This window comes from Ursus maritimus, unplaced genomic scaffold (genome assembly GCF_017311325.1).
Source record: "Ursus maritimus isolate PB19 unplaced genomic scaffold, ASM1731132v1 scaffold_6, whole genome shotgun sequence".
NCBI lineage: Eukaryota > Metazoa > Chordata > Mammalia > Carnivora > Ursidae > Ursus > Ursus maritimus.
In genome coordinates, this window is record NW_024426774.1 from 67,899,467 (window position 1) to 67,927,251 (window position 27,785).

Sequence of the window (27,785 nt, forward strand, 5' to 3'; positions counted from 1 at the left end):
AAAATCACATGAAACCATCTCAAAATGCTCTTTAAATCCTTGTATTTATTAAAAGTTACATTATGAGGTGTTAGCATCTGAACAAATTCTTTATTTTTCAGTAATTAGAGACCCTGCACTTGAAAGAATTTTAAGCCGAGTTTTCATCACCATAGAGTATTATCCTTCATCTTCATTTTTCAAAATGGCATAATTTTCCTAACATTTGTTTATACTTGAATCTCTGACCGTACTAAGTCCTCCTTTAATGAAAGTGAGTCCTACCATATTTGTTTGCTTTAATGTAGGATCTCTATTATTGTAACTCCATTTTTTTATTATAATAATATTTTTTATTATATTATGTTAGTCACCATACAGTACATCCCCGGTTTCCGATGTAAGGCTCGATGATTCATTAGTTGTGTATAACACCCAGTGCACCATGCAATACGTGCCCTCCTTACTACCCATCACCAGCCTATCCCATTCCCCCACCCCCCTCCCCTCTGAAGCCCTCAGTTTGTTTCGCAGAGTCCATAGTAATTCCATTTTTTAAATAAGGACTTCATCAGTGTTGTGGTTCTGAGTATCATCTAAACAATGATAATCTCCTGAATTCTTAGCTGATGTAATGAGATATTTTCTGTTGTATACATTGAAATCTTTGTTACTTTAACATTAGCCAAATCTGATGCAAACCTTCACAATTTCCATGCAATATCTATGCTGAGTTTGCTGCTTGTAAGTGGCAGTAAAGAACAGCCTTTGGTGCTTGTAAATGTGTTGACTATGTGGCTAACTGCTAGGATTTACACACTCTGCTTTTTATTACAGTGATGGTTATCTTTTTTGCTGTAAGTGCAATGAAGCAACTAGAATGTCACAGAGAAAACTGTCACCTCTATCCTTTTTGCAGTAAAATATCATCCCCCCATATGCTTTTCATTTATTATGAAACCTTAATAATGAAAGGGACAATGGTGAAATGATACCCGCTACTGAATATTGCAAGACTAAGAATCAAGTATAAAAGCTATACACACACACACACACACACACACACACACGGAGACATACAATTCCTCAAATGGACTATATTTGCTTCCCTTTAATGCATCAGTGAAATATATTCTCTACTTAATCTGTGTTTCCTGATAATGACAAGCTATATCTCAAAGATTCATCAAGTTCTACCTGGTCATGAATATAAAAGGTTATAGCTGTTCTGCTTTTAGGAAGCCAAGCACAAGTACTGCATAAAGCCTACTGATGCATACTTTGTAGCACTCCAGGGTTGTCATAAATTTCAAATCATCTGCTTCTGCCAGGTTGTTTTAAACCCCTGTATGCTACTGTGGGCAGCTTTTCTGTGAAGTTGAATGAATGGGTATCTACACGTTGGCTACCACCATTTCCGTGTCCTTATATAAAATCAGCTGTATTCAGGTTTTCACAAATATGCAAATACTTCCCATGAGAGATCTAAAATGGGTTGAAAAATGTAGGCTCTGTGTCCTCAGGAAGGCAAATATTGAATTTGATTTTTCAACCTCTCAGGAAAACACAGACGATGTTTCATTTGTCATTGAGACAAAGATGAGAGTATCTGCTAGGTCCCTTTATATTAATCTACTCAATGTGATTCTTTTACAGACCACAGATGACATCCTTGTGGCCTCAGCAGAATGTCCCAGCGATGACGAGGACATTGACCCCTGTGAGCCGAGCTCAGGTGGGTTAGGTTAGTCGACTTTTTTTCTTACTTTTTTTGCTCTACTCTAAATCTGTGTTGCATGCTATGGTCCTTAGATGAGCCTTGAATTTATATCTAGAAGTGCACCCCATTAAACACTGCCTCATTGTGAGACAAGGGGTTTTGTTCTTCACGTGGGTAAATTTCCCCACATTTATTGAAAAACAAATTTCAAAAACAAACCCCACCGAGATCATGTATTTCAGAGAAAGCAGTGGGGGACAGCACACAAGGCTGGTGCCTTGCTGTTCACATTCCATTAACTCACAATGTAATTTTTGTGGATAACGGTATAATGAGCTTTCCCTTGGGTCACCTATAGTAAAATTGTAAAGCTTAAAAATTGCAGTGCATTGTGGAAAATTATTTGACCTTTCTACTGACAAAAAGTCCCCACCGCTCACTCTGCCAGCAAATTACCTTAAGTGATAAATTTCTGAATTTCCGAAGTAAGAGTATTACGGCAGTAGTAAAACAAACAGCAGGTGGAATCCTTGATACATTTAATAGAGAAATATTTGATTCTTGCCATGTCTCCCTAAAATTTAAGCTGGTGCATTTTAACTCTAGTCGATGCATAATTTCTCCTCCTCCTTTGTGATACAGTGTGACTAACACAAAAATACTGTTCCCAAAGCAGCCCCGTACCATTAAGTGATGGCCGTGAACTCTGAAAATGAGTGAATCATAGGCTGGGTTTGCTTCCAGATATTCATTAATACCAAATATCAGGGTCATTTCCATTCGTTTCCTCTGTAAAGCAGTGTTTCTTCAAATGCACTAATTTTCTTGTTTAAGTGAACAAGGTGAGTGAGATGAATATATAGTACTAACCACTGTCGGTTAGCTCGTGACCTCTGTAGCTGTCACGTGGAATCCTCGAAGAACTTCATGTCACCATAAAATAACTAATTTGCATTCTTCTGAAGACTGTCACTTTAAAGTGAATCCATTATTTTTAAAAAAGGGCTCAGGATACGTATCTTGCACCTCCTGTTGAATATTGGGTCCCCCTGGTTGTAGCCACATACTCTGAGCACTGGGAGCAGCTGCTAGGGGCCAGCAAGGAGCGGGGACTCAGAGTCACAGCTCACAGGAGAAGGTCAGGAGACGGGCCGTGTTCTTGTCCTCCTTCCTCTGACCTCTCCACCTCACCCGTCAGAATTCTCAGCCTCCGGAATGTGGTTAGAACTCTGAGGACCATTCATTCCATTCCTCCAGTTTATTGGTCTCCGCAACAATTCCCTTTTGCTTCTCTGGACAAATAAGGTCACTTCATGATGCCATCCTGGGCCCCTTTGCCAAGTTCCTGCCTTTTTTTCCCCACTGGTATTCTCATTCTGTGTTAGTAAAAACAAACAAACAGACAAAATCCACGTTATTTCTTTTTTGTCCATTACATCAGCTCCATTTCTTTGCCTTCTCCTTCCCTAAATTTCTTCTTTTTTTATTTCTCTTACTTTCACAAGTCTGATCATGACATTCTCTTTTTTTCATTTTATTTAAAAAAAAATTTTTTTATTATGCTCAATTAGCCAACATCATTAGTGTTTGACGTAGTGTTCAATGATTCATCAGCTGTGTATAATGCCCAGTGCTCATCACGAGTCCTCCTTGATATCCATTACCCGGTTACCCCACCTCCCCACCCCCCTCCCTTCTGTAACCCTCAGTTTGGTTCCTGGAGTCCAGAGTCTTTCATGGTTCATCTCCCTCTCTGATTTCTCCCCATTCAGATTTCCCTCCCTTCCCCTGTGGTCCTTCATGCTATTCCTTATGTTCCACATATGAGTGAAACCATATGATAATTGTCTTTCTCTGCTTGACTTATTTCGCTCAGCATAATCCCCTCCAGTTCCATCCATGTCAATTCAAAGGGTGGGTATTTCTCCTTTCTGATGGCTGAGTAATATTCCATATTGACATTTTTTTTTTTAAATATCTGATTTTCTCTGAGATCCTGTAGCCTGGATTGTTCATAAAACAAAGTTTGTTATTAGGTGTTATGTTGTACATTGGGGGGTGTGTGTGTATGTGTCTCTATATTTGTATTTGATTTTATTTTCCCAATTAGCATTTTCTTGAGAGAATGTTGATTTTTGCATTTCTTACTATATTAACATAGTGCTGAAAGCGGTATGGATTCTTACTAATTACAGTACTTGTATTTGGTTTTTCCTCAGGCCTGAATCTTTCTTTTGCTGAGTATAGGCCATCATCCTCTTTATAGGTAGAATCCTCACCCTGAGTACCTAGCAAATTCAGTGCGAGAACTCTAATTGCACTTAAAATTGTTGCTTATTTTTTTCCTCTGCACGACTGAATGATCCAGTTCTTCTGGCCACTGCTTACAGGCCTTACTAACCTTTCTTTATAGACCAGTTTACTGTCTCCCCCTTGCTCTAGGGACACTGGCCCTAACGACAGGATGGTGGGAGGTGGGGGCGGGGAGGAGGAAGAGAGGAGAGAAAGAGAGAGGTTACCCTTTCGTCATCCTCTTTCCTTTTCATTCACCTGATTTGTGTCTGTTTCCTTACATATCATAGCATGATGGAAAGTGAGGAGCCGTTTGGTAATAGCCATACTCTAGACAATCTTTCCATCCCATCTTCTTCACCATACTTGCTCACTATCAGAAACGATCTTGCTTGCTTACCTGTTTGTTACTCGTTCATTATGGTACAGCTCACATCGCCCCACAAGAGCATAAGCTCCGTGAAGCAGGAACCATGTTCGTCTTGGCCCCTGCATGGGTTTGTTGGGTGAATTTTCATTTTCTTCCACTGCATCAGAGTCCGTTGTCCAGTGTGCGAGGCACGACAGCTACTGACTGTGTGTGATGACGGCTCCTTCCACACTCTTGCACCAAGTCTACCGGAACTTCCCATCCCCTCCCTCGGTGTTTCTTTCCACACTCCATAGCTCTCAGTTCATCAATTCTCTTAAGGCTTAAACTTCAGATTCTGTTGCTTCAATGTCATCTTTCTCTGTAGGCTCTTCTTGTGATCTTACCTCTCCTTGGTAGTGTCTTGATGGTGTATTTCATGAATGCACCTCTTTCTGCATTACATTTTGTAAGTGACTTTTTCTGTCCAATTCCCTATGATTTTTTTCATACCCATCTTTAATAATTCATGCAGTGTTGCTCTTTTGGCGGACTTGGCTCTGCGTGACAGCTTCTTATGAGATCCTTGGTGTATATGATTTTTTCCCCTATTTTCCAACTATTTTTTTGAATAGCAGTATTTTTTTAAAATCATATTCTAATCTGAATATTGTTTCATTATAGGATGCCACTCCTGCACATCTTTGTTTCTCAGTGTACCGATGTACTGGTTTTCTTAAATATATTTTTCTTGCTTGCTTTTCATCTTGAATACAAACGTAAAATAACATGAACAAAAACTGTAGTTGCTGCTGTTGTTAGACTTTAGATACTGTTAAATATAACTTGATAGAAATCATTTCAGATATCAGCGGTCATATTTTGGGAAACTGATTTTTTTTTTAGGAAAGTAACACGCTGAATTAAATATTCAGAAATGGATATATCTGCTATGCACTTCTCCTAATCCTTAAACAAGTGAAAGAAGTTTTTTTTTTTTTTCAAGATTTGTTTACTTATTTGAGAGAGACAAAGAGTGGGGGTAGGGGCAGAGGGAGAGAATCTTCAAGCAGATACCCTGCTGAGTCCAGAGCCAGATGCAGGGCTCAACCCCACGACCTGGAGAACATGATCCAAGCCAAAACCAAGAGCCGGCTGCTTAATGACTGAGCCACCCAGGCACCCCAACAAAAGAAGATATTTTTTGTAAAAAGATGCATAATTACTTTTACAGGTGGGTTGCCAAAATCTTCTCTGTATTTCACACTAACCTCTTTCAGTCTCCCTGAATATTTACCTATGAAGGCTCTCTAATCACCCTAACCCACCCTCTCTTGAAAAAATGGTTTCTTCTGTGAAAATGGGCTATGCTCATTTAGGTGCCTTCCTAAGTTGTTATTAATGAAACAGGAAAAATCTGGCATCTTCTTGAACACAAGTAAACTATATCTTTTATCAAGTGTTTGATAAATTTGAATTATTCTGTGGTTCCACTCAAAACTCTTAATGAAGACGGAAGTTGTATATTTGGTGGATTGTCAATTTCACCATTGATCAAGCAGTATTGAGTCCTACTTTGCCACCCACTGCTCTGTTAAGCTCTGGCAACAAAAATAGAACGTTTACACCTTCAGTTACATTCTACAAAAGGACGTCTTACATTCTACACCACACACTTTTTCAGTTATTCTTTATGATTGCTGGATTCTTCATCTTTGACATTAAAATATTCACCTATTTTTTGTGTGGTTGCAAGAATTAAAACAAATATATTTAAGGCACTAACTGCAATGCCTGGCATGAAATAGAGCATGAATGGTTGCTTTTCATTTTCCCAATTCAGTTATATATATAAAAAAAGAATATTCGAGCTATTTTTTCCTTTTACGTAATGCTGTTACTTTTCCTGGCTGAAAATTGGTGGGCAACTGATGAAACCACTCAGGCCTCCTGATGGGAACTGTATGTGTTGAAACTGGCTCAGGAGCAACCCCCTGGGTGAGAACACATGGAACTCAATTATACTTGATTCCAGCCACACTGTCCTGCATACTAAGCATTAGGTGACAACTTCACATTGGTATAAATTTAGTGCTTGAGAATATGAGAGTGTGGCTTTACAATTTAGGATCTAATTGAACCCCAACTTTTAGAATGAAGCAACTAGGTCACAGGCCACCATTGCCCTAAAATGCCTGGTTTCAGCTGCCTTGGACATGTTACACGTGGATGACTTTTTCTTCACACGTTTCAAAAAGACTTGCAACTTCTGTGCTTTTCCCTCAGCCTAGACATACGAGTTGTTAGATTAAATGAATTAATATATGGAAAGCATGTTGTAGGACAGTGTCTTGATCATAATACATGCTGTATGAGTGTTTACTGTTATTACAGTTTGTATCATGTAAATATACATAGTTTTCAAGACACATTTTTTTTCCACACGAGCAGAAGGCTTTGTAAAACAGATTTCTTTGAAATCTTATGTTTTTTTCACTTAGTAAGCTGACAAAATGGCAACCCTGCAAACCACTTATGTTCCAAAATGACCCTTAATCCTGCCCATGCATCTTAGTTTTGAGACCCTCTTCTAAACAGACCTCTTTCTCAAAACTCCTGAAGAAATTAGAAGAGGTGACATCTAAGACTGTATCTAAGACTAAGACTATAAATGAAGATAATGATGCTCTTTCGTGTGGGAGCTTCCCGATGAATAACTCTAAATTGTCATTTGTTAGAGAGGAAACAGGACCGGCTTCCTGTTTCCTGGGAGCCCACTTAGGAAGGATAATTTCTTCTTAAATGTATAATGCTTAGAATGATTTGTCTATGCTCTTTATGTTTGTGGGTGGGGGCAGGGGGGTAGCTAATAAGATATTGGGCCACTTTCAAATCAAACTTTTTTCAAATGAGAAAAAGAAAAGCTTACCAACTAACAAAAAACTCTGAGTAGTTATAGAGGAAAAGGACCGTCATTTTTGTGGCAATCTCTTAAGCATTAGCTGAGCGAATGGGGATAAGGTGATCAGTACAGCCCCTCGGAGAATACCTGTTGATTGCCCAGCAGTTCCTTCACATTGAGTGCGGTTCAGGTTATATGAATAATGATAGATAACACTAATAACTAGTCTTTAGTGAAGATTTATTCTGTGTTCGTCATTGTTCTTAGTACTTCATAAACATTGTGTTTCATTATTTTACAAAACATGAAGTATTTTCATAGCTAGGGAGATTGAGAGAGATTAAGTTACTTTTTGTAATCGGAGAGAGCTGGGAAGCTCTGTAATTTAGAAAAGGTGGGCTTTTAATTTCTTGGAGTGCAGAAGATTGTTCTAGAATTCAGGCACCTCACAAGTATAGGATTAATTTTTTAAATGTTCATTTAAATAATTCCATGGCTGGCATAAATTTAAATTTGATGGCAAAAGGTCCTTTACATGTATTACTATTCATTAGGCTAAATTTGCTGCAATTACCATGCAATTTTGAGTGGTTTTCCAGTACGCTATTTTGAGAAAAGATCAAAGGATTTCTATTGAAGTGATCCCATTAACCACATTAGGAATAAAGATATGTATACTGAACAAGGCGCATCTTTTCATTAAATAAGTAATCACAATCATTTAAAGGAATATATCACTTATGAGATCATATTTTTAGAGCCTGATTAGATGATAATTTTGTGCTACATTTAAATTTTGTGTATGTATTATGTAATTATTCAAAAGCAAGTTTAATTAGTCATAATAGCCAATACATTGCTGTTAAAATGGAAGTTTTGAGCTGTAGCCAGAAAAACAGCAATAATTAGAACTTCATTTTTGGAAACATCTAGAGTATCTCCTGAGCACCAGGCCACAGTCATTGCCAATCATATGGAGTCTGGGGCCCAGCTAATCGTAAGGGGGCAGGGCAAGCACCTGGATTTGGGGCACTGATGGGCTAGTAGGCTTTCGCTGTAGGGCATTCTGGTGTAGGAATCATTTTTTTCCCATGTAAATTTAATTCTCCAGAAAACTAGAATAAAACTGAGTGCTGTATGGTTAAAACAGAAGAAAGTCATTAGACATCATTTGCACTCCCTTTTCCCCTGTTTTTCTGAGAGCAGCAATGTCAAAACAAAAATTACATTGGGCAAAATTAAACAGGCAAGGAAGATTTATTAAAGGTTATTGTAATGCGTGGAGGCCAGAACTCAACCTGAGCTCACCTTGAACTGAACTGAGAAAGAGAAGACTTGAGGGTTTTTAAGAGCTTCCCTGGAGGGATCATAGACCACCTGTGGTTTGCTAATTGGCTTCACCCAAAGGAAAAGTAAGCCTTTTCCTTCAAATTTTCTTCATGACTGGAGGTGGTGTTACAACTCCTGCTCCCAGGGAGGCTCCTACTTCCCACAGAAACTGGGAGATGAGGAACTGTCACCTTGAAGGTTATATTTCAAAGGGACAGCTCTCAGGTCCTTGAGAAAAAGAATCCTGGGTTGTAACACTAGCAAGAGGCTTTTAAAAATATTTACATATCAAAGGGGCAGAGAATAAATAAGAAATTGCAAGTTTTCTAAAGTAAATGCATGAAAAAAGGGGGAGGGCAGGGGCTTAGAAGCAGGAAGAAGCCTATCTGAAGTTTGGTCAAGCTGTGGGGGAATATTAAGGTCTCGGTCAGTGAAGATGATTCCACCTTTCGAGGCAAACAATTCCATTCACCAAAATTAGTTCCTACCAGGAAATCAGTAGGAAACAAAATAATAAAAAGTGTTTTTTATTTGTTTTCAGAACACAGTTTTTCTTCAGTGTGAACTATTTTGACCTTTCTGTTATTTTGGAATTCTTTTTAATTTTTTTTATTTGAGAGAGAGAGAGAGCATGAGGGGGGAGGGGTTAGAGAGAGAAGGAGAAACAGACTCCTCACTGAGCAGGGAGCCTGGTGTGGGGTTCCATCCCAGGACCCTGGGATCATAACATGAGCCTAAGGCAGCTGCGTAACTAACAGACAGGCACCACTAGAATATTTTTTTTTTTTTAACAACAACAACAACAACAACAACAAAGAATGGATGATTGCCACACATTAGAAAAGCTCTTAAGAGCACTTTGGAAGAATTGTGGTCCGCAACAGGGAGTGAATATTAGTTCTGGCTGTAACTTTGGAGTCAGATAGAGCTAGTTTGACTTGCATCCCTTCCTGGTCTTGGGAAAGTTACTTAGTCTCTTTGACGCTCAATTTCCTGGTCTGTAAAATGGGGAGAATAGAGTTGTTACAAGACTGAAAGAAGGTGATGCATACATAGTGATTAGCAGAGTGCCTGGCACATGCTTACGGGTAACACAAATAATGATAATAAACCCACTGGCGAACCGAGGACCTGTTGCTACTAGCATGGGTTGCACGCCAGTGCATGCTTTATTCTGTCTTCGGGGAAGGCCCTCATAAGGCATGCAGATTTGATCTGAGTGAAAAATGAGCCACAGTCCCTATCGATGTTAGAGAGAGAGTAGCTGTATGCCAACATCTTAACTAACACATGATTGGCTGCTTATAATTATTACTTAAGAGGTGAATGGGTTTGTTATGTTAGATTAAGCATACTTGAAAGTCTGCAAAAAGTACCTGGCTGCTAATATAGAACGTTCCTATATTAAGTAACAGAGAAATCTATTCAGTAGTGAGTACGCAATAAATTCTTAGTCAATCGACATGTATCCAGCCTTAAAACATTAATAACCTTTCACATCACAGGTCATTATTAGAAAATGCTAAATTACTATAAGAGTCTTTGTTGTCATTTTAAAAATATTCACCAACCCTGAAGGAAGAAATGGGGTATAGGTTTGGCAAAATAGAGGGTAAGTCCATTTCTTTGGGAACCTGAAATCCAGGAGCACTGAAATCATGTTTTCTTGTGATTTTTATCAAATACCTGTTTTGGTAATGGAATTGGTTTCCTGTGGAGGTTTTTTTGGTATTTTATTAACTACCTTTCCTCAAATGATATGAGGTAACCCAGCATATTCTGAATAATACCACGTGCCAGGGCGTGCTGCTTCCGTGAAGAGCCATATGCTTTCTCTGTTGGTTCATGTGCTCCAAGGAGCAGCAGACGCTACCTTAGACTTCAGTCTGCAGGTCTCCTCCCTGTCGTCGGACCTGTTGATTGAATCACTGTCATCATTATTAACTCCTAACCCAACCTCAGTGTTATAAGAATGCTGGCATTGGTAATAAAATAGGAAAGACAAGAAGACTTTATTAATTTTCCGGGTTAAAAAAGGGTGTATTAACAATGCCAATATAGACAGAGGCCATCAAAGAAAGAACACTAGTAGAAAGAGAAGTACCAATGCTGCCACAACTACCAAGGTCTTCCATTTCCTTGACCAGACTTTGGGAGTCAGAGTGTCTGCGTTTAGCTACTTGCTGTGTAATCAGAAGCACAGCATTGAACTTCTGTGTACTTGACTTTTTGCACCTGCAAAACAGCATGAATAATGGTAAATACTCATGACCTTGTTGTGCTGATACCAGACACAGTGCGTGGGGAGCGCTTCACGTTCAGTCTGCCACATAGAACCTTTGACAATATACACTAACTTTTATTAGTAGTACTAGCAAATTAACGGAGGACTAAACCATCTTATAAATGGAAATAAACCTATATCCCCTGGCAAGAAGGAGAAATGTTAGTAATTGACACTTGAACACCTAGAAAATTTTTTGAAGTGTTTCTGAATTCTATTAGCATAAAACTTTTCTCAGTAGCCACTACGAAACTAAGAAGACAAGAGCAGTGCTTCAGTTGGGATAAATTTAGGTTGTGAGGATGGGAAGAGGGCACATATCAACGCTATTCTAATTTTTGGAGGAAAAAATTGCAGGTCTCTGCCCCGCTGAGCTCTTGAGAAAAGGAATGATTAGTCTTCCTGGCTGTGCTTATAATTGGCCTGCACTTCCTAAGACATTCAGGTAGACTGGGCCACAGGACCTGACCAGCCACAGCACCACACGCCCACTCCCCGTGCTGGATGGCCTCCCTTCCGTATTTCGCAGCTCTAGGCTTGACATGCTTTCTTATGAGCTCAGTGGAGAACCTGGCTAATCTTTCACCTCAGCGCTTGTACTTTCACCAAAAAGAATGTCATCTTTTTCCAACAAAAGAAAATTGAGACGGCAATAGCTTTCCGACAGGAACATAAAGATGATCACCCAAAGTGAGTAGACCCAGTGTTAAATCAGGAAAATTATATACTTCTCTAGGGCCCAGAATGACCTTGACTTACACAGACAGTGTGCAGGGAACCTGGTTAAGGAGCAGGGCACCTAGCACCCAGCGACAGCTCCGTAGCTGAGACCCTACCCTGTATTTCATTCTGAGTACACCACAGGATTCCAGAGCAGGAAAGAAAGGAGGAACAACGAATTGACCTAAGGATTTTAGAAAGAAACCTAAAACCTCATCAGAAGAGCTATTATTTCCAAGATAATAAACCTTGCTGTCAGTGATGACTAAAGAGTAGCCTGAGGTGATTGATTCAATGATACCTAAAAATATAAAATATCAAAATGAAATTCTGAAAGAGGGAGAAATTTAATGCACTCCAACCATGGGAGCCAGAGAGCACTGATCTGTGACAATAGAATGTTTCCCAGATAAATAGAATCAAGCTCCTGATGCAACCTGACAATTAATGGCCTGAATTAACAAGCCCTGCAAATTAAGTGATCTTTTTGTCACTTGAATTCGCAGGCCTCCATGCATGTTAGGCCACTCCCTGACTGCAGTGACCCCCAAGAAGATAATGTCCTCGGCGGTCAGCATCACAGCTGAGCGAGCCATGGTACAGAGTACATATTGCAGGAGTGTCTGATGGTTGGGACAGCTGCAGGTTCCATACCTGTTGTGTGGAAGACGCAGGGAAAATCATCAGACTATCCTCGTTTTTATATCGTACTTGATCCTTCTCTGAGTGCTTTCACATTTATTGTTCTACCCAACCTGATTTTCCTGAGAACCCCGGGAGGTAAATAACGTACCACCATGATGTTAGTGATGAAAAAATGTTAACGGTATCATAAATTGTTAAGGGTCACTTAGTAAGTCAGGTGCAGTACCTGGGCTAGAACCCAGTGTCCGATATTCCTTTTACCACTCTGCAATGGTTTCCTAAAATTCTGCGTGATGCAAACTCCTTTTGCCGTAATTGTCAGATAGATGGCAACAGGTGCACTGGAGTGGAGTTGGAAAGGTAGAACTGGACAGCTGTGTAAAAAAGAAACCTAAAGTGTTCAGTTCTACAGGAAAGGATGACATTGAAAATACTAACAATTGTTCTGTGGTCATAAATGCAGACGCACCGAATGTATAAAGTGATAATAGCTATGGACATACTTGAGTATGAATTTTGTCTTGCTACTTGTGAAGCCTAAATAACATAACCTCTTTGAGACTCAGTTTCCTTTCCTGTAAAGTAGTGATAACTCCTATACCACAGAGTTGTTCTGAGGCATAAATTTAGATAACGTGTGTAAAGTGCACAGCACAGAGCCTACAATATACTAACGATTCAGCAAAAGTAACAGTTGTTAACTGCATAAAATCAGAAAAGAAATTTAAGCCTCACAGTGAGTGAGAAGGCAGAGTAGCTGCAGTGAGCATCAGTTGACAAGTCATGTGAAAATAGTTCTACTAAAGGTAAATCTATGCAATATTTAGGAGCAAATAAAGAAGGAGTTTTTGATAACACAGTATATTTAAGGAAGCTAACACCAAGGTATTAGGAAATCTTTTCTGGAGCTCTTCAAACCCTGACCTGATGTGTAAATTGTAAAAAAAAAAAAAAAACCAAAAAAAAAAAAAACCCAAAACAAAAAACATGACAAGCAACTTCTGTCAGAGAACCAGAGGGAGGGCTGCAGTATTCACACGCACGCACATGTGCGTGCACACACACATTGCTCACTACTCTACTTACAATGTTGGTGCCGTTTTTGTCTCCCTATAAAGCAGGTTCCCCCTAAATTCCTAGTTCCAGGCTTGAAGATTCTTTGGAATGAGTCCTCTCGGTTTTTGTAAAGATGGGTTGTTCAACTTTCTATATGTAAAAAAGTGAAATGCATCTTAAAGAGAAGTGATTTCTGGGTGTATGTATTCCTAGGTGTTTTAGTCGTTAAGCTAGCAGGAAAAGAAGCTATTTTGCTATTGCAGAGTATACTTGAGTAAAAATCAGTAATGGAGAGTATAATCTACATTTCAGAATATAGCTCTTCTTGCATTTTCTGAAATTTAATACATTTTGATGAAAAACATAGACTCTCGAGTCTTCCTAGCTGATTTTCTCAATTATTGCCTATATGGCTTTTCTTTTGCATAACAATTATAGAAAGTTTGGCTGACTGATGAGGCTCTTTTCAACTTCCTTTCCAATAGACACAGTCTTGAAAAATACCCTAGAAACTTCTGCAACTATTCTGCTTATTTTGAGGAAAGAGCTCCAAATTAGCTCTCAACTATTTGTAGTGCTATGGGTGTCAGATGATGTTGATGTAAATAAGACACCCAGATGAACCAAACTGGAGACTGCTAACTTGGTTGATTTTAAATAACTTAGTGACTTAGTCATTGGAAGTAAGTGGCTTATTACTTGGAGACATAGAGAAAACAAGTGCAGATATGATACTTGCATTGATATAAATCGATCCCAATTTGCCTAAGCACAGGAGAAGTGATTTCTGGTTTAATGAAATAAATATCATATTTCCTTCTTTTCCTGAAGATATTGGAGGGGCTGGGAATTAGGTAAGTATTGAGGGAATGATATTTATGATGTCACTGTCAGTGTTTTGCCCACCAGTTTATTACCTCTGAAATCAGAGGTCTCTCACATTTTTTTAATGGTTAAATTCACCCTAGTCTACCGAAAATTTATGAACTCAACAAAAATCTCTTCCTCTAATCAGTCAGAAAGCATACATTCTTTAGTGTGTGTGTGCAATCTTCATTAGATGTTAGAAGGTGAGGGAAGTGGTGGAAAAGACAAACAGAATTACAGGAAGCTATCAAAGTCCTAGCAACATAGTCTGGAATTGAAGAATCAACCCAACAGAAATGAGACATTTAAGTAAGCTTTCACAACGGTGTGGGTTCCGTACTAAAATGGAGGATGGCATGTATGGTTGAGGGGAGATTGGGATGAATGTAGGTTTCCTACAAATCCCCCCATACATCTTCGTGATTCTGCTCTTGCAGCTTCAGGCCCTTCTGTCTCACGGTTTCCTTCTTAATCCTCAGTGCCTTTCCTGAGTTCAATCTAGAAACCTGGATCATTCTTCTCCTTTAAGTCTCAATTCAAGTACCTTCTACCAGAGGGCCTTTTTCTGATGTCCCTTTCTAAAGCCCCCTCTTCATTATTATCTCTCTTAGTACCAAATTTTGTGCCTTCTTTTAATATTCTGTTTAATTTTAAAATCGTCTTGTTTTCTTATATTTTCTGTTGTATTTCTAAAACACTAATATATAGACTTGGGTACTTGATATCCTCAACATCTTATATGGTACCTGGTAAATCGTTGTTACTCAGGAAATATTTGTTGAAAAATTTTAATCAGCTTTTTCTATTTGATTTTATTTTCCCCCTTTTTTCCTACCTCCATACATAAACCAAGGGTAACAACTTGACATGAATCTTTCATATACCTTTCACCATGTTCCTATTAAAAACATATAAATATAGGGTTGTTTTTCTTTCTTGCCTTATAGAAGCGGAAGCATGCTATATGAATTAAACTACCTTTTCTCCTTTACTAATATATTATGGACATCTTTCAGGTCAACAAATTTGACTCTAACTCCTGTTTTCAACTCTATTAAAATTCTAGACTATGGGTGTGCTGTAATTTATTCAACCACAGCCTTGTTATCAAACTTTTAAGTTTTTACACATTTTTCTTTTCTTCTCATAACATTATAGCAAACATCCTGTATTTATATATTTATGTGCTGGTATATTTAGTTATGTAGACTATATTCCCCAAACTGAGGTTGCTTGATTAAAATATTTGTGTAATTTTTTTTAACTTATATTATAAAATTCAAGCATATAATAAGTTAGAGGGAATTGTATAATGAACTCACATGTACCCATCACCTACCTGCAATTTAATCTTTTAAAAATTTTAATAGGTATTATTAGATTACTTCTAAAAATGGCTGAAGAATTCATATTCTCACCAGCAAAATTGCCCTCTTCCCAAATAAATATGTTTACTACATTATCATTATTTCTTTCTTCTTTATTCCTCTAATATTGTTGGGGAAAAAAAAACCCTCCTTATTTTATTTTGACTTCCATCCTAGTGAAATCAAGCATCTTGTCCTACATTTAATCCATTTGGATCTATTCTTCACTTGCCTGTGTGTATTTTTGTTCATTCTTCTATGGATTGTTTGGTCTTTTTCATATCACTTGATACATGCTCTTTGTATTTTAAAGGTATTAACTCTTGGTCTGTCATATGTGCACAAATATTTTTTCTCTCCTTTTCATTTTCACTTGGTTAGTGGCATCTGTTTCCCCCCAGAATTGTTACTACTTATGAAGTCAAATATGCTGATCTCATCATGTATGGCTTCGTTGCATGGTCTGTGACCTGTATGTTAAGTTTTATACCCACCTTCAAATTTCTTCCCACTCTCCCCCAACATTCACTGTGCTACAGCCACTCTGGTATTTGTTGAGTTTCTGAAACACAAGCTCTTTCTTTCCGTGAGATCGTTCCTCCTTATTCCTTCTGACTAGAAGACTCTTCTGCCCACTTTTCACTTGACTAGTCTCCAAACCTTTTCCATGTGTCAGCATAAATGTCACCAAGTCAGGTCTTTCTGAATCTCCAGTCTAAATCAGAAACCCTTGTTCTATTCCTACGTGGTAGCTACCATTTTCTTTCATCACAGATGTTCCAGCTGTTACTTTAACTGTATGATTCTTGGTTGGCATATTCAAGGTCCATGAAGGCAGTGTCAAGTGTGTATGGCTATCCAGTCTACCCCCAGGCCCTAGTACAGTCCTTGGAACATAACTCGAGTTCACTAGGTATTAGTTGACAGAATGAGTGAATATTCTCAGAAAACTTCACAGCAGACAGAGCATTAAGCTAATTTTGAGGAATAAGTAGTGTTGACCCAGGCACAATGAAAAAGATCATATGAAGACAGACATGTAGGTAGAGTTTTATTGACGTGTGGAAACTGGGGACAGCAATGAAGTTATGACTGCAAATTCCTTGGAGAGAAAGGGAAGATAAGTTTGAGTAGGTAGCTGTGGGCAGACCATGAAGGGCCATGAGGGTGGTAGTCACATTGATACTTGAGTAAATACCTTGACACTTTCAAGGGTTCTAGTAAAACCTTATGGGCACAACGACCATGTTAAAATTTATGAAGCCTGTGGATGGCTAAGCTACAGACACACAGTTTACAAAGTATAAGGTGATTGAAAAACAGCCTTCTGTAAATGCCGTGATCCTCTGGCTTCCCCCAGAGATGGGGGAGAATGTGTGCGTTCCTCAGTTTTCGCTGTGACCAAATTCATACAGGGTATGATTGTTCATTGCCTTTTTTGTCCTATGGGGTGCCATTTGAGGTAGTAGCTTGTCCTCGTTGGTGCTTTCTGCTGGTCAGGCACACGATGAGGCTAGCATCCGGTCCCATGCAGTATTGACATTTCTGGTGAAGATAATCCCTCAGTCCCCTCTGTGGTGGTGGGCTCTGTACTTCCCTTCACACAGGTGCCTTTGTGGCTTCCAAAGAGGAAACCTTAGATCAAGGAGCCACAGAGGTGGCAAAGGCTTATTGATTTGCAGATTCTTTCTGAATCTCCATTTTATTGGAAGGGCTAAGACGCGTCAGATGTGTCCTCTCTCAAGCCTTTTGTCTGACCTGCTTGAGCAAACTTCTGAATATGCAAGATGGGTGGAGTTGATACAAAGGGAAGATAGGAGGGATCTGAAACATCCAGCATTCCTCACCTCTCAAAAAACCCCAGTGTGAGTTGAGATGAGAGCATGCATCCAAATCTTTGCCTGCCTGCTTTCTTGCAGCTGTGGCATTTAAACATGCATTCTTTTAAGTGATTGCATCATAATTGTTTCTTCTGACCCAGGTTGTATTGAAGCACAGAAGAGGAAAAAAAGAATAAACTTCATTTTCCTGGAGATAGGGGACAAGACTGTGCTAATCTCAATTCACAAACACCCCAGGAACCTACAATTCCAATTTTCTTTTCACAGTATTAATGAAACTGGGTACTGGAAAAATCAAATCTTCCCCCATAAATCTGAAACCATTTCCAAGACTAGCCTAGAATTATAATAATTTCCACATCTATTAAAACACAGTACAGTGTTCTGTTCTAATGAGATCATTTTAGGCAGCTTTTTCCTAGGTGGGTAGAGAGAGAAATTTAAAATTGATTACTTTAATTTATGATAAAACCAGAAAGACTGGTCAAAGACTCTTAGTGAGAAAAAAATTTAATAAATGCATCTTGCCAATAATTTTTAAAAAGGATTATTGGGGGACAGGATATCTAACAATTCCAGGTAGCAGAATGATATATGTTGAGCATGATGGAGTTTTATAATCCTTTAAATAGCCCTCCTGATACAAAATATATAGCTCATATTCCTTTTTTTTTTTTTTTTTATCACTGGTGTGTTTTATTCCTTACTATTTCTTAAACGTGGCAGTCTCTTATATTTTTTTTTCTTAAAACTCTAAAGCTGAATTCTCGTTGTCATCAGTATATAGTGAAACTCACTTCATCCTTGATGTGACAGGGTCATGGCTGATGACGTACCTATACACAGTCTGTATTGAAGAAATAAAACCAACAATAAGAATTGCCTGGAAACTGTAATCTTACCCTACAAAGCTAAGTTTGGAAACAACATAAATATAATAAGATTACAGTGGAAGAACAGCTCATCCAAGTATACAAAATAGTTTCATAAAAATGACAATTTGAGTGATAAAAAGAGCATCTGATAGCATGGTTATTGCCTTGGTGAACTCACCAATGGAAATATAAGGTCCCACCACCCACCAAACCCACATTTTATGTGACAGGAATTAGGACTTTAAGCATCATTTCTTGTGAAGTACTGTGAAAACATAAATCAAGAGCTGTTTTATTTTTTCATAACAATATCTGATTGCTGTTTTTCCAGTCTCAGAAAGAATAGCCAAAGGATGCCAGGCACTTCCCACTGCAAAATGAAGCCTCTTTGGAAAAACTGGCTAATGTTCAAAAATTTACCTTCCAAAATTCATGGTTATTTTAGCACTTCAGCTGTGAATCATCTTGCTAAGTAAATATGGGCTTTATGTTCCCCATTTGCCTGAACTAAGGCTATGACTAGATACAATCAGACAGTGGCACACTGATGAATATAGGCTTCAGTGCAAAGCTTAATGACTTCCTGTGCTCCGCATATCCCCATCTGCCTAACAAAAGTTTTTAAGATTGGTAATAAAAGAGCATTTATTTTGATAAAGCATAAACTGTAAACAAATTTAGAAGGTTAAATGATAAAGTAAACCATTCAATATGAAACACAAAGACTATGTTCTGGTGAAACAATCACATTTAGACTTTTTTTTTTTTTTTTTTTTTTTTTTTTTTTGCCAGTATGGACTGTTATGTATTGTGGTTTGAAATTAGGAGCTTGGCAATAGGTTTTGTCACTCATTGAGCACCTTGCTGACCGGTCCATTATGCTCTCTGAGGGCCACCTTCGAGGACAAATCATGAGCTGGGAAAGGGCCCCACAGAAGAGCTGGAGAAAGGAGGAAGTAGTAGGAAGAGCAGAGAGGAGGGTTTGGTGGCAGAGGCCAGAGGAGCTGGTGAGGAGTGAGACCTGCCACAAACAGTCCTCTCTCTTCTGTTCTCTGCCATAGCCTCATATATCACTTAAGCATGTTTGTTCCATGGTGTTTTTTAACTGGGCCTAAATGAGTTCTTATTTGGGGAAATGATGTTCTTTCACAGATGCAGTGCCAAAGGCTGTCAAAAATAAAGAAAGAACATACATCAGGACAATTTCTTTTCCTGTCGTGGTAGTTTAAAATAACTATCTCAGCAAACTTACAGATAAGTTAAATTTTTAAATATTTCATTTTTAAATTTTTCGTGAAAGCAACAAATGCACTTTTATTCTTTTTATATGACAAGACACTGGAATGTGTCCTTTTCACTAACAGAGCATTTTCCACAATGAATTATTATCTGATACAAATCAATTGGTTTCGGGTATAGTATGGAACTATGTTAATAAGTGTCCTGATACTTGAAAGACTGTGCCTACCTAAATAATCACAGTATTAATCAGACAGTGAAAAACAAGAAAATACATAGAGCTGGCGTACAGGATTCTTGACAAATCTGGGCCAAAGCAGACTGTGTAGAAGGCTTCTAAGAGAGACCATCAGATCTTACCAAATATTTGACAGAGATAAAGAATTAAAAATCACTTTTTCTCTGTCTTCTAAGATAACACTGTTTACCCATCTGTGGGTCCGAGGAGTACTTTCATAGCCATTTAGCTGAAAAGTAGCTTCTATGAAAGAGGTTATAACCCTTTTGACAGCTCTGTGTCCTTGACAGTGCGGTCAGTAGCTTCTGAATCATTTAGGCAAAAACGCCCGCAGAAATCAAAAGCCTTCACATTGCCCTTCAGGTGCTCGTACGTGCTTTCCCCACAGGTGTAGACCGTGTAGTTTACACTCCATTCCGGGTGACTCTGAGCATACGTGATGATGGGTGTGAATGACACAGGAGGAAAAGCATCTGTTGTTTTAGTGTTCACAGAAATTGTGTGTAACTCACGATGCTTTCGTACTTTATGAATCATTGAGATAGTATATAAATGGTCACTTAGGATATTTCATCTGCTCTTTTTTTTTCTTTCTTTTTCTTGTTTTTTGGCTCACTACCTAACCCTCAAGTCAAAATATGTTTGCCACCCACTGCAGCTGAAGGCTTGCCTGTTTGCAGGCGGGAGAAAGGATTCTTAGGTGTTCTCGCTTACTCAAAACCTACCCATCCCCAGTCCTCCCCAGGTTTTCCGTTGACTGGGCTCTTTGTGTCTCTGGTCCAGTTAGCTTAGTTTCACCTTAAAGTCCATTAACTTCTGACCATTCATGGACTCACTGCTAATATGTATATATTCCATTCTCTTAGCCCCCCCCCCCCTTGACTCTCTTTTACCTGTTTTGAAAGTGTTCTCTTCACCTGCTGGGACAGAGAAAGGTAGATAGAGTGAAAGTAAACCGTAGTTCATTTGTTTGTTTTTTTAGCCCTGCTGCTGAGAAAACACATACCTATTGTCTTATTTATTTAAAATATCTTGATTTAGTGTATAATGGAGTATAAAGGGAATGCAGAATTCTCAAGTACATGAAATAGAAGAATTGCTAATGGATGTCTCTGATCAAATTCCTTTTTTCTCATTGTTATAAAGGCTTAAGAGGAGATGACTGTGTTTCTTTTTTGATATAAAATTTTCACCAAATTATGTAAGAAGGCATTTAGCCTAATTTTTAGCCATTTCTATGATTCTCTACATTTAAATGAATATGAAATTTCCTCAGAGGTTTTCCAGTGATCATCAGAATAAACCGTTAATAACAACAAGTGAAGCCACATTTATAATTTATAAATATATTTAAATTTCCCTAGCCTTTTTTTTTTTAAAAAAGATTTTATTTATTTGAGAGAGAGAGTGGGGGAGGAGGGGTGGGAACAGAGGGAGAGAGACAAGCAGACTCTGTGCTGAGCATGGAGCCTGATGTGGGGCTGGATCCCAGGACCCTGAGATCATGACCTGAGCCAAAACCAAGAGTTGGAAGCTTAACCGACTGAGCCACCCAGGCACCCCAAATTTCTCCAACATTTTATTGTCCATCTGGGAGAGATGTGTTTAGTGTATAAATAAATACTTATGATCTTAGCACAAAAGTTAAGAAAAAAATGTCATTTATCTTTCAGATTTGAAGCAAAAACAGAAAATTAAATAATCAGTGAGTTATGGAAGCAACTTCATATATTGCAAACAGACCTATAATAATACCTGTGGTGGTTATTAATTTTTTAATGTGAATCAGGGGGAAAAAGCATAGTGTTTCATCATCGGGTTTTGGCATTTTTTGGTCGGTTATTTTTAAAAAATGATGTTCAGAGTCTTCATTTACATATGGGTTACAGACATATTTTTAGGACTGCATGTGACTTAAGCAACATTTTGGCTAGAGTTGCAAAAAAGGCAAGTATTTTCCTTAAATAGGAGGTGTTTATCAAATGACTCCATGGCAAAATTGAAGCACTTGCGGCTTCGCTTGGGTCTTTGAATCTCATTCTAGTTTTGACATCAACTTGTTGCTGTACTACTTACACGGTTGTTATGAAAATATATCAGAAATATTTGAGCAGATAAATAAGATTAAAATTCTTGGATAAAATAGTCCATGTATAATACCAATTCCTAACTAGAAAAAAATGAACATAGATACTCTTCGTACAAAACATTTAAACCCTGCGTTTCATTAAAACGCTCAAGTCTTCCCGGCATGAACTATATGACAAGGATTTTATAACCATTTTCCCCATTCTTCTCTGACCAAGTGAGATCATTAAAAAAAAAAAATGCGTTTAAAATAAAAGCATTCCATCAGGGTGGGGGAAAAGATTTACGTAACACTTAAATAAAACCCTTTCTTTAAACACCGAAGACACCATGTTAAAAGAAGGATCCAGGGGCGCCTGGGTAGCACAGCGGTTAAGCGTCTGCCTTCGGCTCAGGGCGTGATCCCGGCGTTATGGGATCGAGCCCCACATCAGGCTCCTCCGCTATGAGCCTGCTTCTTCCTCTCCCACTCCCCCTGCTTGTGTTCCCTCTCTCGCTGGCTGTCTCTCTCTCTCTGTCGAATAAATAAATAAATAAATCTTTAAAAAAAAAAAAAAAAAGAAGGATCCACAAATGAGCAAGTAACAAGTTGTCGTTCAATGAAAGTTCGCAGCTGAGCTAACTGGCCAACTTTGTCAAAGACGGCTGTTTGAAAGAGCAAGGGCTGCCTTTGGTTTGCGAGGTAGTGACAGAGTTCCTGCAGTAGGCTCTATTCTTCTTGAGAGGAAATTAATTTCCTGCAATCAAATGCTGCGGATTATAGTCTTTGTCTCCTTCCACCTTGGCCACAGAAGCAACAACGAGGTTTTTTATTCAGCAACATTCCGTGGGCTTTTGTAAAAATCAGCAGTGACATATGCAGCAGAGAAAGGTTTCACCTGATACATTCTGCTGCTCCAGAGCACAGCATAGAGCTGCTTTGAGCTGAGAGCTGTGACTTTGTCAGTGGCTATATGTGTAAGGCTTTATTTGGGGAAGGAAAGGAAAGTGACAGCAAGAAACCCCCCATGATGCGGAAGAAATCTTGGTGATGTTTGAAAATGGGATTACAAAGCAGCACAGAGCTATGGCTGGTAAATGGTTACCAGTATTTAATAGGAGCTTCTGTAGAAATATTAAAAAAAATAGCTAGTAAGTGATGGTGAAAAATGGTAAAAGCACATGGACTAGTGGACTCGTGGACTAGTAAGTGATGTGGTGAATAGCTAGTAAGTGATGGTGAAAAATGGTAAAAGCACATGGACTAGTGGACTCGTGGACTAGTAAGTGATGTGGTGAATAGCTAGTAAGTGATGGTGAATAATGGTAAAAGCACATGGACTAGTGGACTCATGGACTAGTAAGTGATGTGGTGAATAGCTAGTAAGTGATGGTGAAAAATGGTAAAAGCTCATGGACTAGTGGACTCGTGGACTAATAAGTGATGTGGTGAATAGCTAGTAAGTGATGGTGAATAATGGTAAAAGCTCATGGACTAGTGGACTCATGGACTAGTAAGTGATGTGGTGAATAGCTAGTAAGTGATGGTGAAAAATGGTAAAAGCACATGGACTAGTGGACTCATGGACTAGTAAGTGATGTGGTGAATAGCTAGTAAGTGATGGTGAATAATGGTAAAAGCACATGGACTAGTGGACTTGTGGACTAGTAAGTGATGTGGTGAATAGCTAGTAATTGATGGTGAAAAATGGTAAAAGCACATGGACTAGTGGACTCATGGACTAGTAAGTGATGTGGTGAATAGCTAGTAAGTGATGGTGAATAATGGTAAAAGCTCATGGACTAGTGGACTCATGGACTAGTAAGTGATGTGGTGAATAGCTAGTAAGTGATGGTGAAAAATGGTAAAAGCACAATCGTAGTCTCCTTAAATGGTTCCACTTCTGCACAAACACACCCACACACCCCGTTTATAGACACATACCTATATAGCTGTTACATATACAACTTTGAGATTCTTTAAATTCATTCTGCGTAATTTACAAAAAATAATCTTTTGAAAATTGCAGCATTTTTAATTCACTGACTCGGAAAAGCAATCTTTTTCTGTAAGACAAAGGAGAGGACAGAGATTCAAAGAAAACACAATCCATAGAGAAAAATGACCTGGGGGCGAGGAATAGGATAGATTTTTATCTCTGTACAGTTCCTATTCTTTTAAAAATTTTTTCAAAAAAAAATAGTTTATCGTGTAGAGAAAAAGAGCTTCTCCCCATCCCCCAGCCCTCATTCACAAATTAAATCCCAGGACTGTTTCTCTGCGTCTGTCATCAATTTCAGTGCCTGACTGTGCCCTGGAGAAGACATTAATGAACCCTGTAATCCATTTCTTGTATCCATGGAAGAGCTTTATTTATACTTTGGAAAGACTGAAGGAGAATTTTGCCAGTTGAAGAAAGTAGGCTAGCCAGTCCTTTATTCATTATTATCTATTTAAAGTACTGAATTTTGACTCATACCCGATTTAGATAGTCTGTAAAACCAAGAAAAAGTATTTTCCTACTTCACCCTCCCAAACTTAGTTTTGGTGGTCACTCAACCACGGCTAATAAATAAGTGGCACATATATACTTATAGGAATAAATAAACCCCTGGCAGACAAGGATTTAGTTTTGTTAAAACAAAAAAGTTTGTAAAGCTATGACTAAAATCACACTTTTACAAGCAAGCATGAGAAGTCTATTCAAAATGCGTGGATTATCCTATTGTTCAATACTATAGTCATTACTGTATGAGGCAGTATGATTTCTAAAGTACTGCTAAGCTTAGCGATCATGGTTCAGAGTCTAGAGTTAGCCCTCAGTGTTCTATAACAACATCAACTTGATTGCTAAGCTCATACCCTCTGATATTATAAGGTAGTGTCATTATGCTTTTTTTTTACTTTGTCGGGTTTATGATTTCTCACCTAACACATCAGTGTGGCCCTTAAGAGCTACTTGAAGGTTATGTGGGGCTGCACGTACAAAACCTTATTAACAAAACTGATCTGTGATAAAGAAAAGATGGCAACAAATCTCTCCCCAAGTGCTTTGATTCATAGTCCCTAGTTTTTAGTGACCACGAGGCATAGGGATCGCTACATTTAGCAGCAGTGTACGTCTCCTAAAGCAGTAGGTGTTACTCCATTAGGCATGGAAATAGATGGTGACTGTTAATACAGCTCTCGGGCATTCAGTGAACTCAGGAATCACGCTCTGTTTTTTTCCCCCTCTTTCCTACAGCCAACCCCACCCGAGCAGGCGGGAGAGAGCCATACCCGGGCTCAGCGGAAGTGATTCGGGAGTCCAGCAGCACCACGGGCATGGTGGTGGGGATAGTCGCCGCCGCCGCCCTGTGCATCCTCATCCTCCTCTATGCCATGTACAAGTACAGAAACCGGGATGAAGGCTCATACCATGTGGACGAGAGTCGAAACTACATCAGTAACTCAGCACAGTCCAATGGGGCTGTCGTAAAGGAGAAACAACCCAGCAGTGCGAAAAGCGCCAACAAAAATAAGAAAAACAAGGATAAAGAGTATTACGTCTGATCCCAAGATCTTAAAAAGACCCTTGTATAGAAATAGTCTTCATTTTATCTGAGACATAATATAAACTTATTTACTTTCCTTTTTACGAAGCACATACAAAAGAAGACAGGGAATGCAATCAGGAAGGAAAGACTGTTTTTAAAAAATAAAAACAAGTATCTCATGCTCTTGTTTCTCCAAAAAAGAAAGAGAAAAAAAAAAAAAAACACAGGGGCCAATAAATTCCCTAACATCCACAGTGTTTTCATTTACTCTGCCTGTCTTTATGTTGCTGGAACATTCCTAAAAGACAGTGATGACCGCACGCATTCATAAAGCAAAGGAGTATTACAACATCAAGGCACAACACAAAAATAACACAATACACACCACAAAAAAAAAAAAAAAAAAAAAAAAAAAAAAAGAAGCTACCTATGATCCTGGATTTAGCCAAAGTGCTAGCGCTTTCCTGAGAAGTCAGTTAGTCCGATTGCCAGAGAAGACTGTGTCATTTTGAATGACCCAACCTGCAAACCTTTGGGTTTGCCACCTGGCGCAACTGGAGCGGTGGTTGGAACTTGCATTTGAAACAAAGTGCTGGCTTTTTTGAAGACTTGTGTAGGAACACATTCAAAAAGCCCCTTTCTGGTTGTGAGGGAAAAAAAAAGTATGGAGGCCTTATTTTCAACAATGTGAAATATAAGGCACATTTCACACTAAAATTTCAAAACAAAACAAAAAACAAAACCAAGAGGGCATAGATGCAATCATTGGGAAATTTTCATGCACGCTTAATATGTTATTACATATGTTTATATAAAATCCATCTCTGTGTGCTTTCTGGACTGTGATAAGTGACGTTTTATAGCCTGTTGTATAGAAAATGCAAAATATATCTCTGCTCTTCAGCCATTTTTGGTAAATTCAATGTTATAAGTGTTGCTAAGTATAGGGAGTTTTATGACATCAGAGCAACAATTATTTCAGGGTTTTTTTTTTTTGCCACCATTATAAATTGCCACAATTACTTACTTTTTTAAAAAAAATTACAATGTAGTGTTTATTCTAAGGAAGATATGTATGAATGTATATAAAAAGACTCAGCTACTTTTTTTTTCTAACATGTACAGCCTTCATTCTGTTGCAATTAAGTTTTAGTATTTGTATGAAAGGTGTGAATTAGAAGGTAAAATATATACATATGTATCTTATAATCTTCTTTTCTCTCCCCAGTACTCACATTTTCCACATACTTTCACCATTTACAATCACACACACACACACACACACACACACATACACACACACCAACCCAGAGGAATCCATCAGAAATGATGGAAAACCCGAGCATATATATAACAGCAAATGTTTACTGACAAATTGAAAAGCAGGAAGGAAGGAAGATAGTTGTGCCAAGGTATTGATGAAAAATGGGGTGATTTGCTTCATTGAGATCATGCTCCCAAGAAACCCTGAGAATATTTTAGGCCCTAATGAAATGGAACCTTTTCTTATGAAATAGAATATCACTGGTATATTGCTGCATGAATATGAACCATTATGTGGAGGAGGTTACAGAAGCAAAATTGGTTAATCTATACCTTAACCCTGGCTGCTGCAATTAAAAACTTTGTTTCCAATAAAATTATATACATATATATATACATATATATATACATATATATATATGTATATATATGTATATATATAATGCCTCTGAACCTGATGTGCATGATATTGGAAAGTAAACATTTTCTCAACTAAGAAAGTATTTTCAGTAATTTTTGATTCTGTATTACTATCCATCTAAAAAATCATTATTTGTTGATTATTGACCACATTTTAACTTTTCTGGTTTTACATATATATCATTAAATATAGTTTTAGTCTAACACACATTAAGTAATAGAAAAGTAGAGATTATACACTTGTTTTTGCATATTGTTTGGACAATGTTCATAGCAATAAATTATTAATGTGAGCAGGCAATGCAAAGGAATGCATTATTAGATTGGAAAGTGATGCTTCAGTAAAAATTGGTCGCATTACTTTAACATCTCCTTAAAGAATGATAGTAGATTTCATAAAAGAGAATACCTTTACAATTAGCTTTAATCAGCAAAGGCAAAAAATGCAAAACATCTTTTGTGATACTTCAGATGATGAAAAAAGCCAAGAAGTGGCCTGGATTTCAGACATACAGCACCTTAGAAATATGTATAGTTCATAGCAAATCACCACTATCTATGGTTGCCAAGTAATTGTGGCGTGTGAAAAGTCCTAAAGGCTTTTCACGACCCAGAAAGTAGAGGTTTAAAACTAAAATTTAGTATCCATAACTTGTGTTTCAGATTTTCTTTTTCTTTTTTAATTTGCTAGCTTAAAGAATTCATGTCTTTTTTTTTTTTTTCCTCTCATTCAGTCTTACTCAGGGAAAGCCAGTGAAATAAGAAGGTAAATATGAAACCACTGATTCACATCTT

The 27,785-nt window shown here is 38.1% G+C and overlaps 1 protein-coding gene across 1 annotated transcript in view; it reads left to right on the plus strand.

Annotated features, from left to right (window-relative positions):
* The window catches only part of NRXN1 (neurexin 1), a 1,086,056-nt gene extending 1,059,144 nt beyond the window's left edge, over positions 1–26,912 (plus strand). Inside the window, 2 exon segments of the mRNA XM_040623491.1 lie at positions 1,636–1,714; positions 25,016–26,912. Of these exon segments, the coding sequence (XP_040479425.1) occupies positions 1,636–1,714; positions 25,016–25,323 (387 nt within the window). The 3' untranslated portion in view covers positions 25,324–26,912.
* Positions 26,913–27,785: the final 873 nt, after the last annotated feature.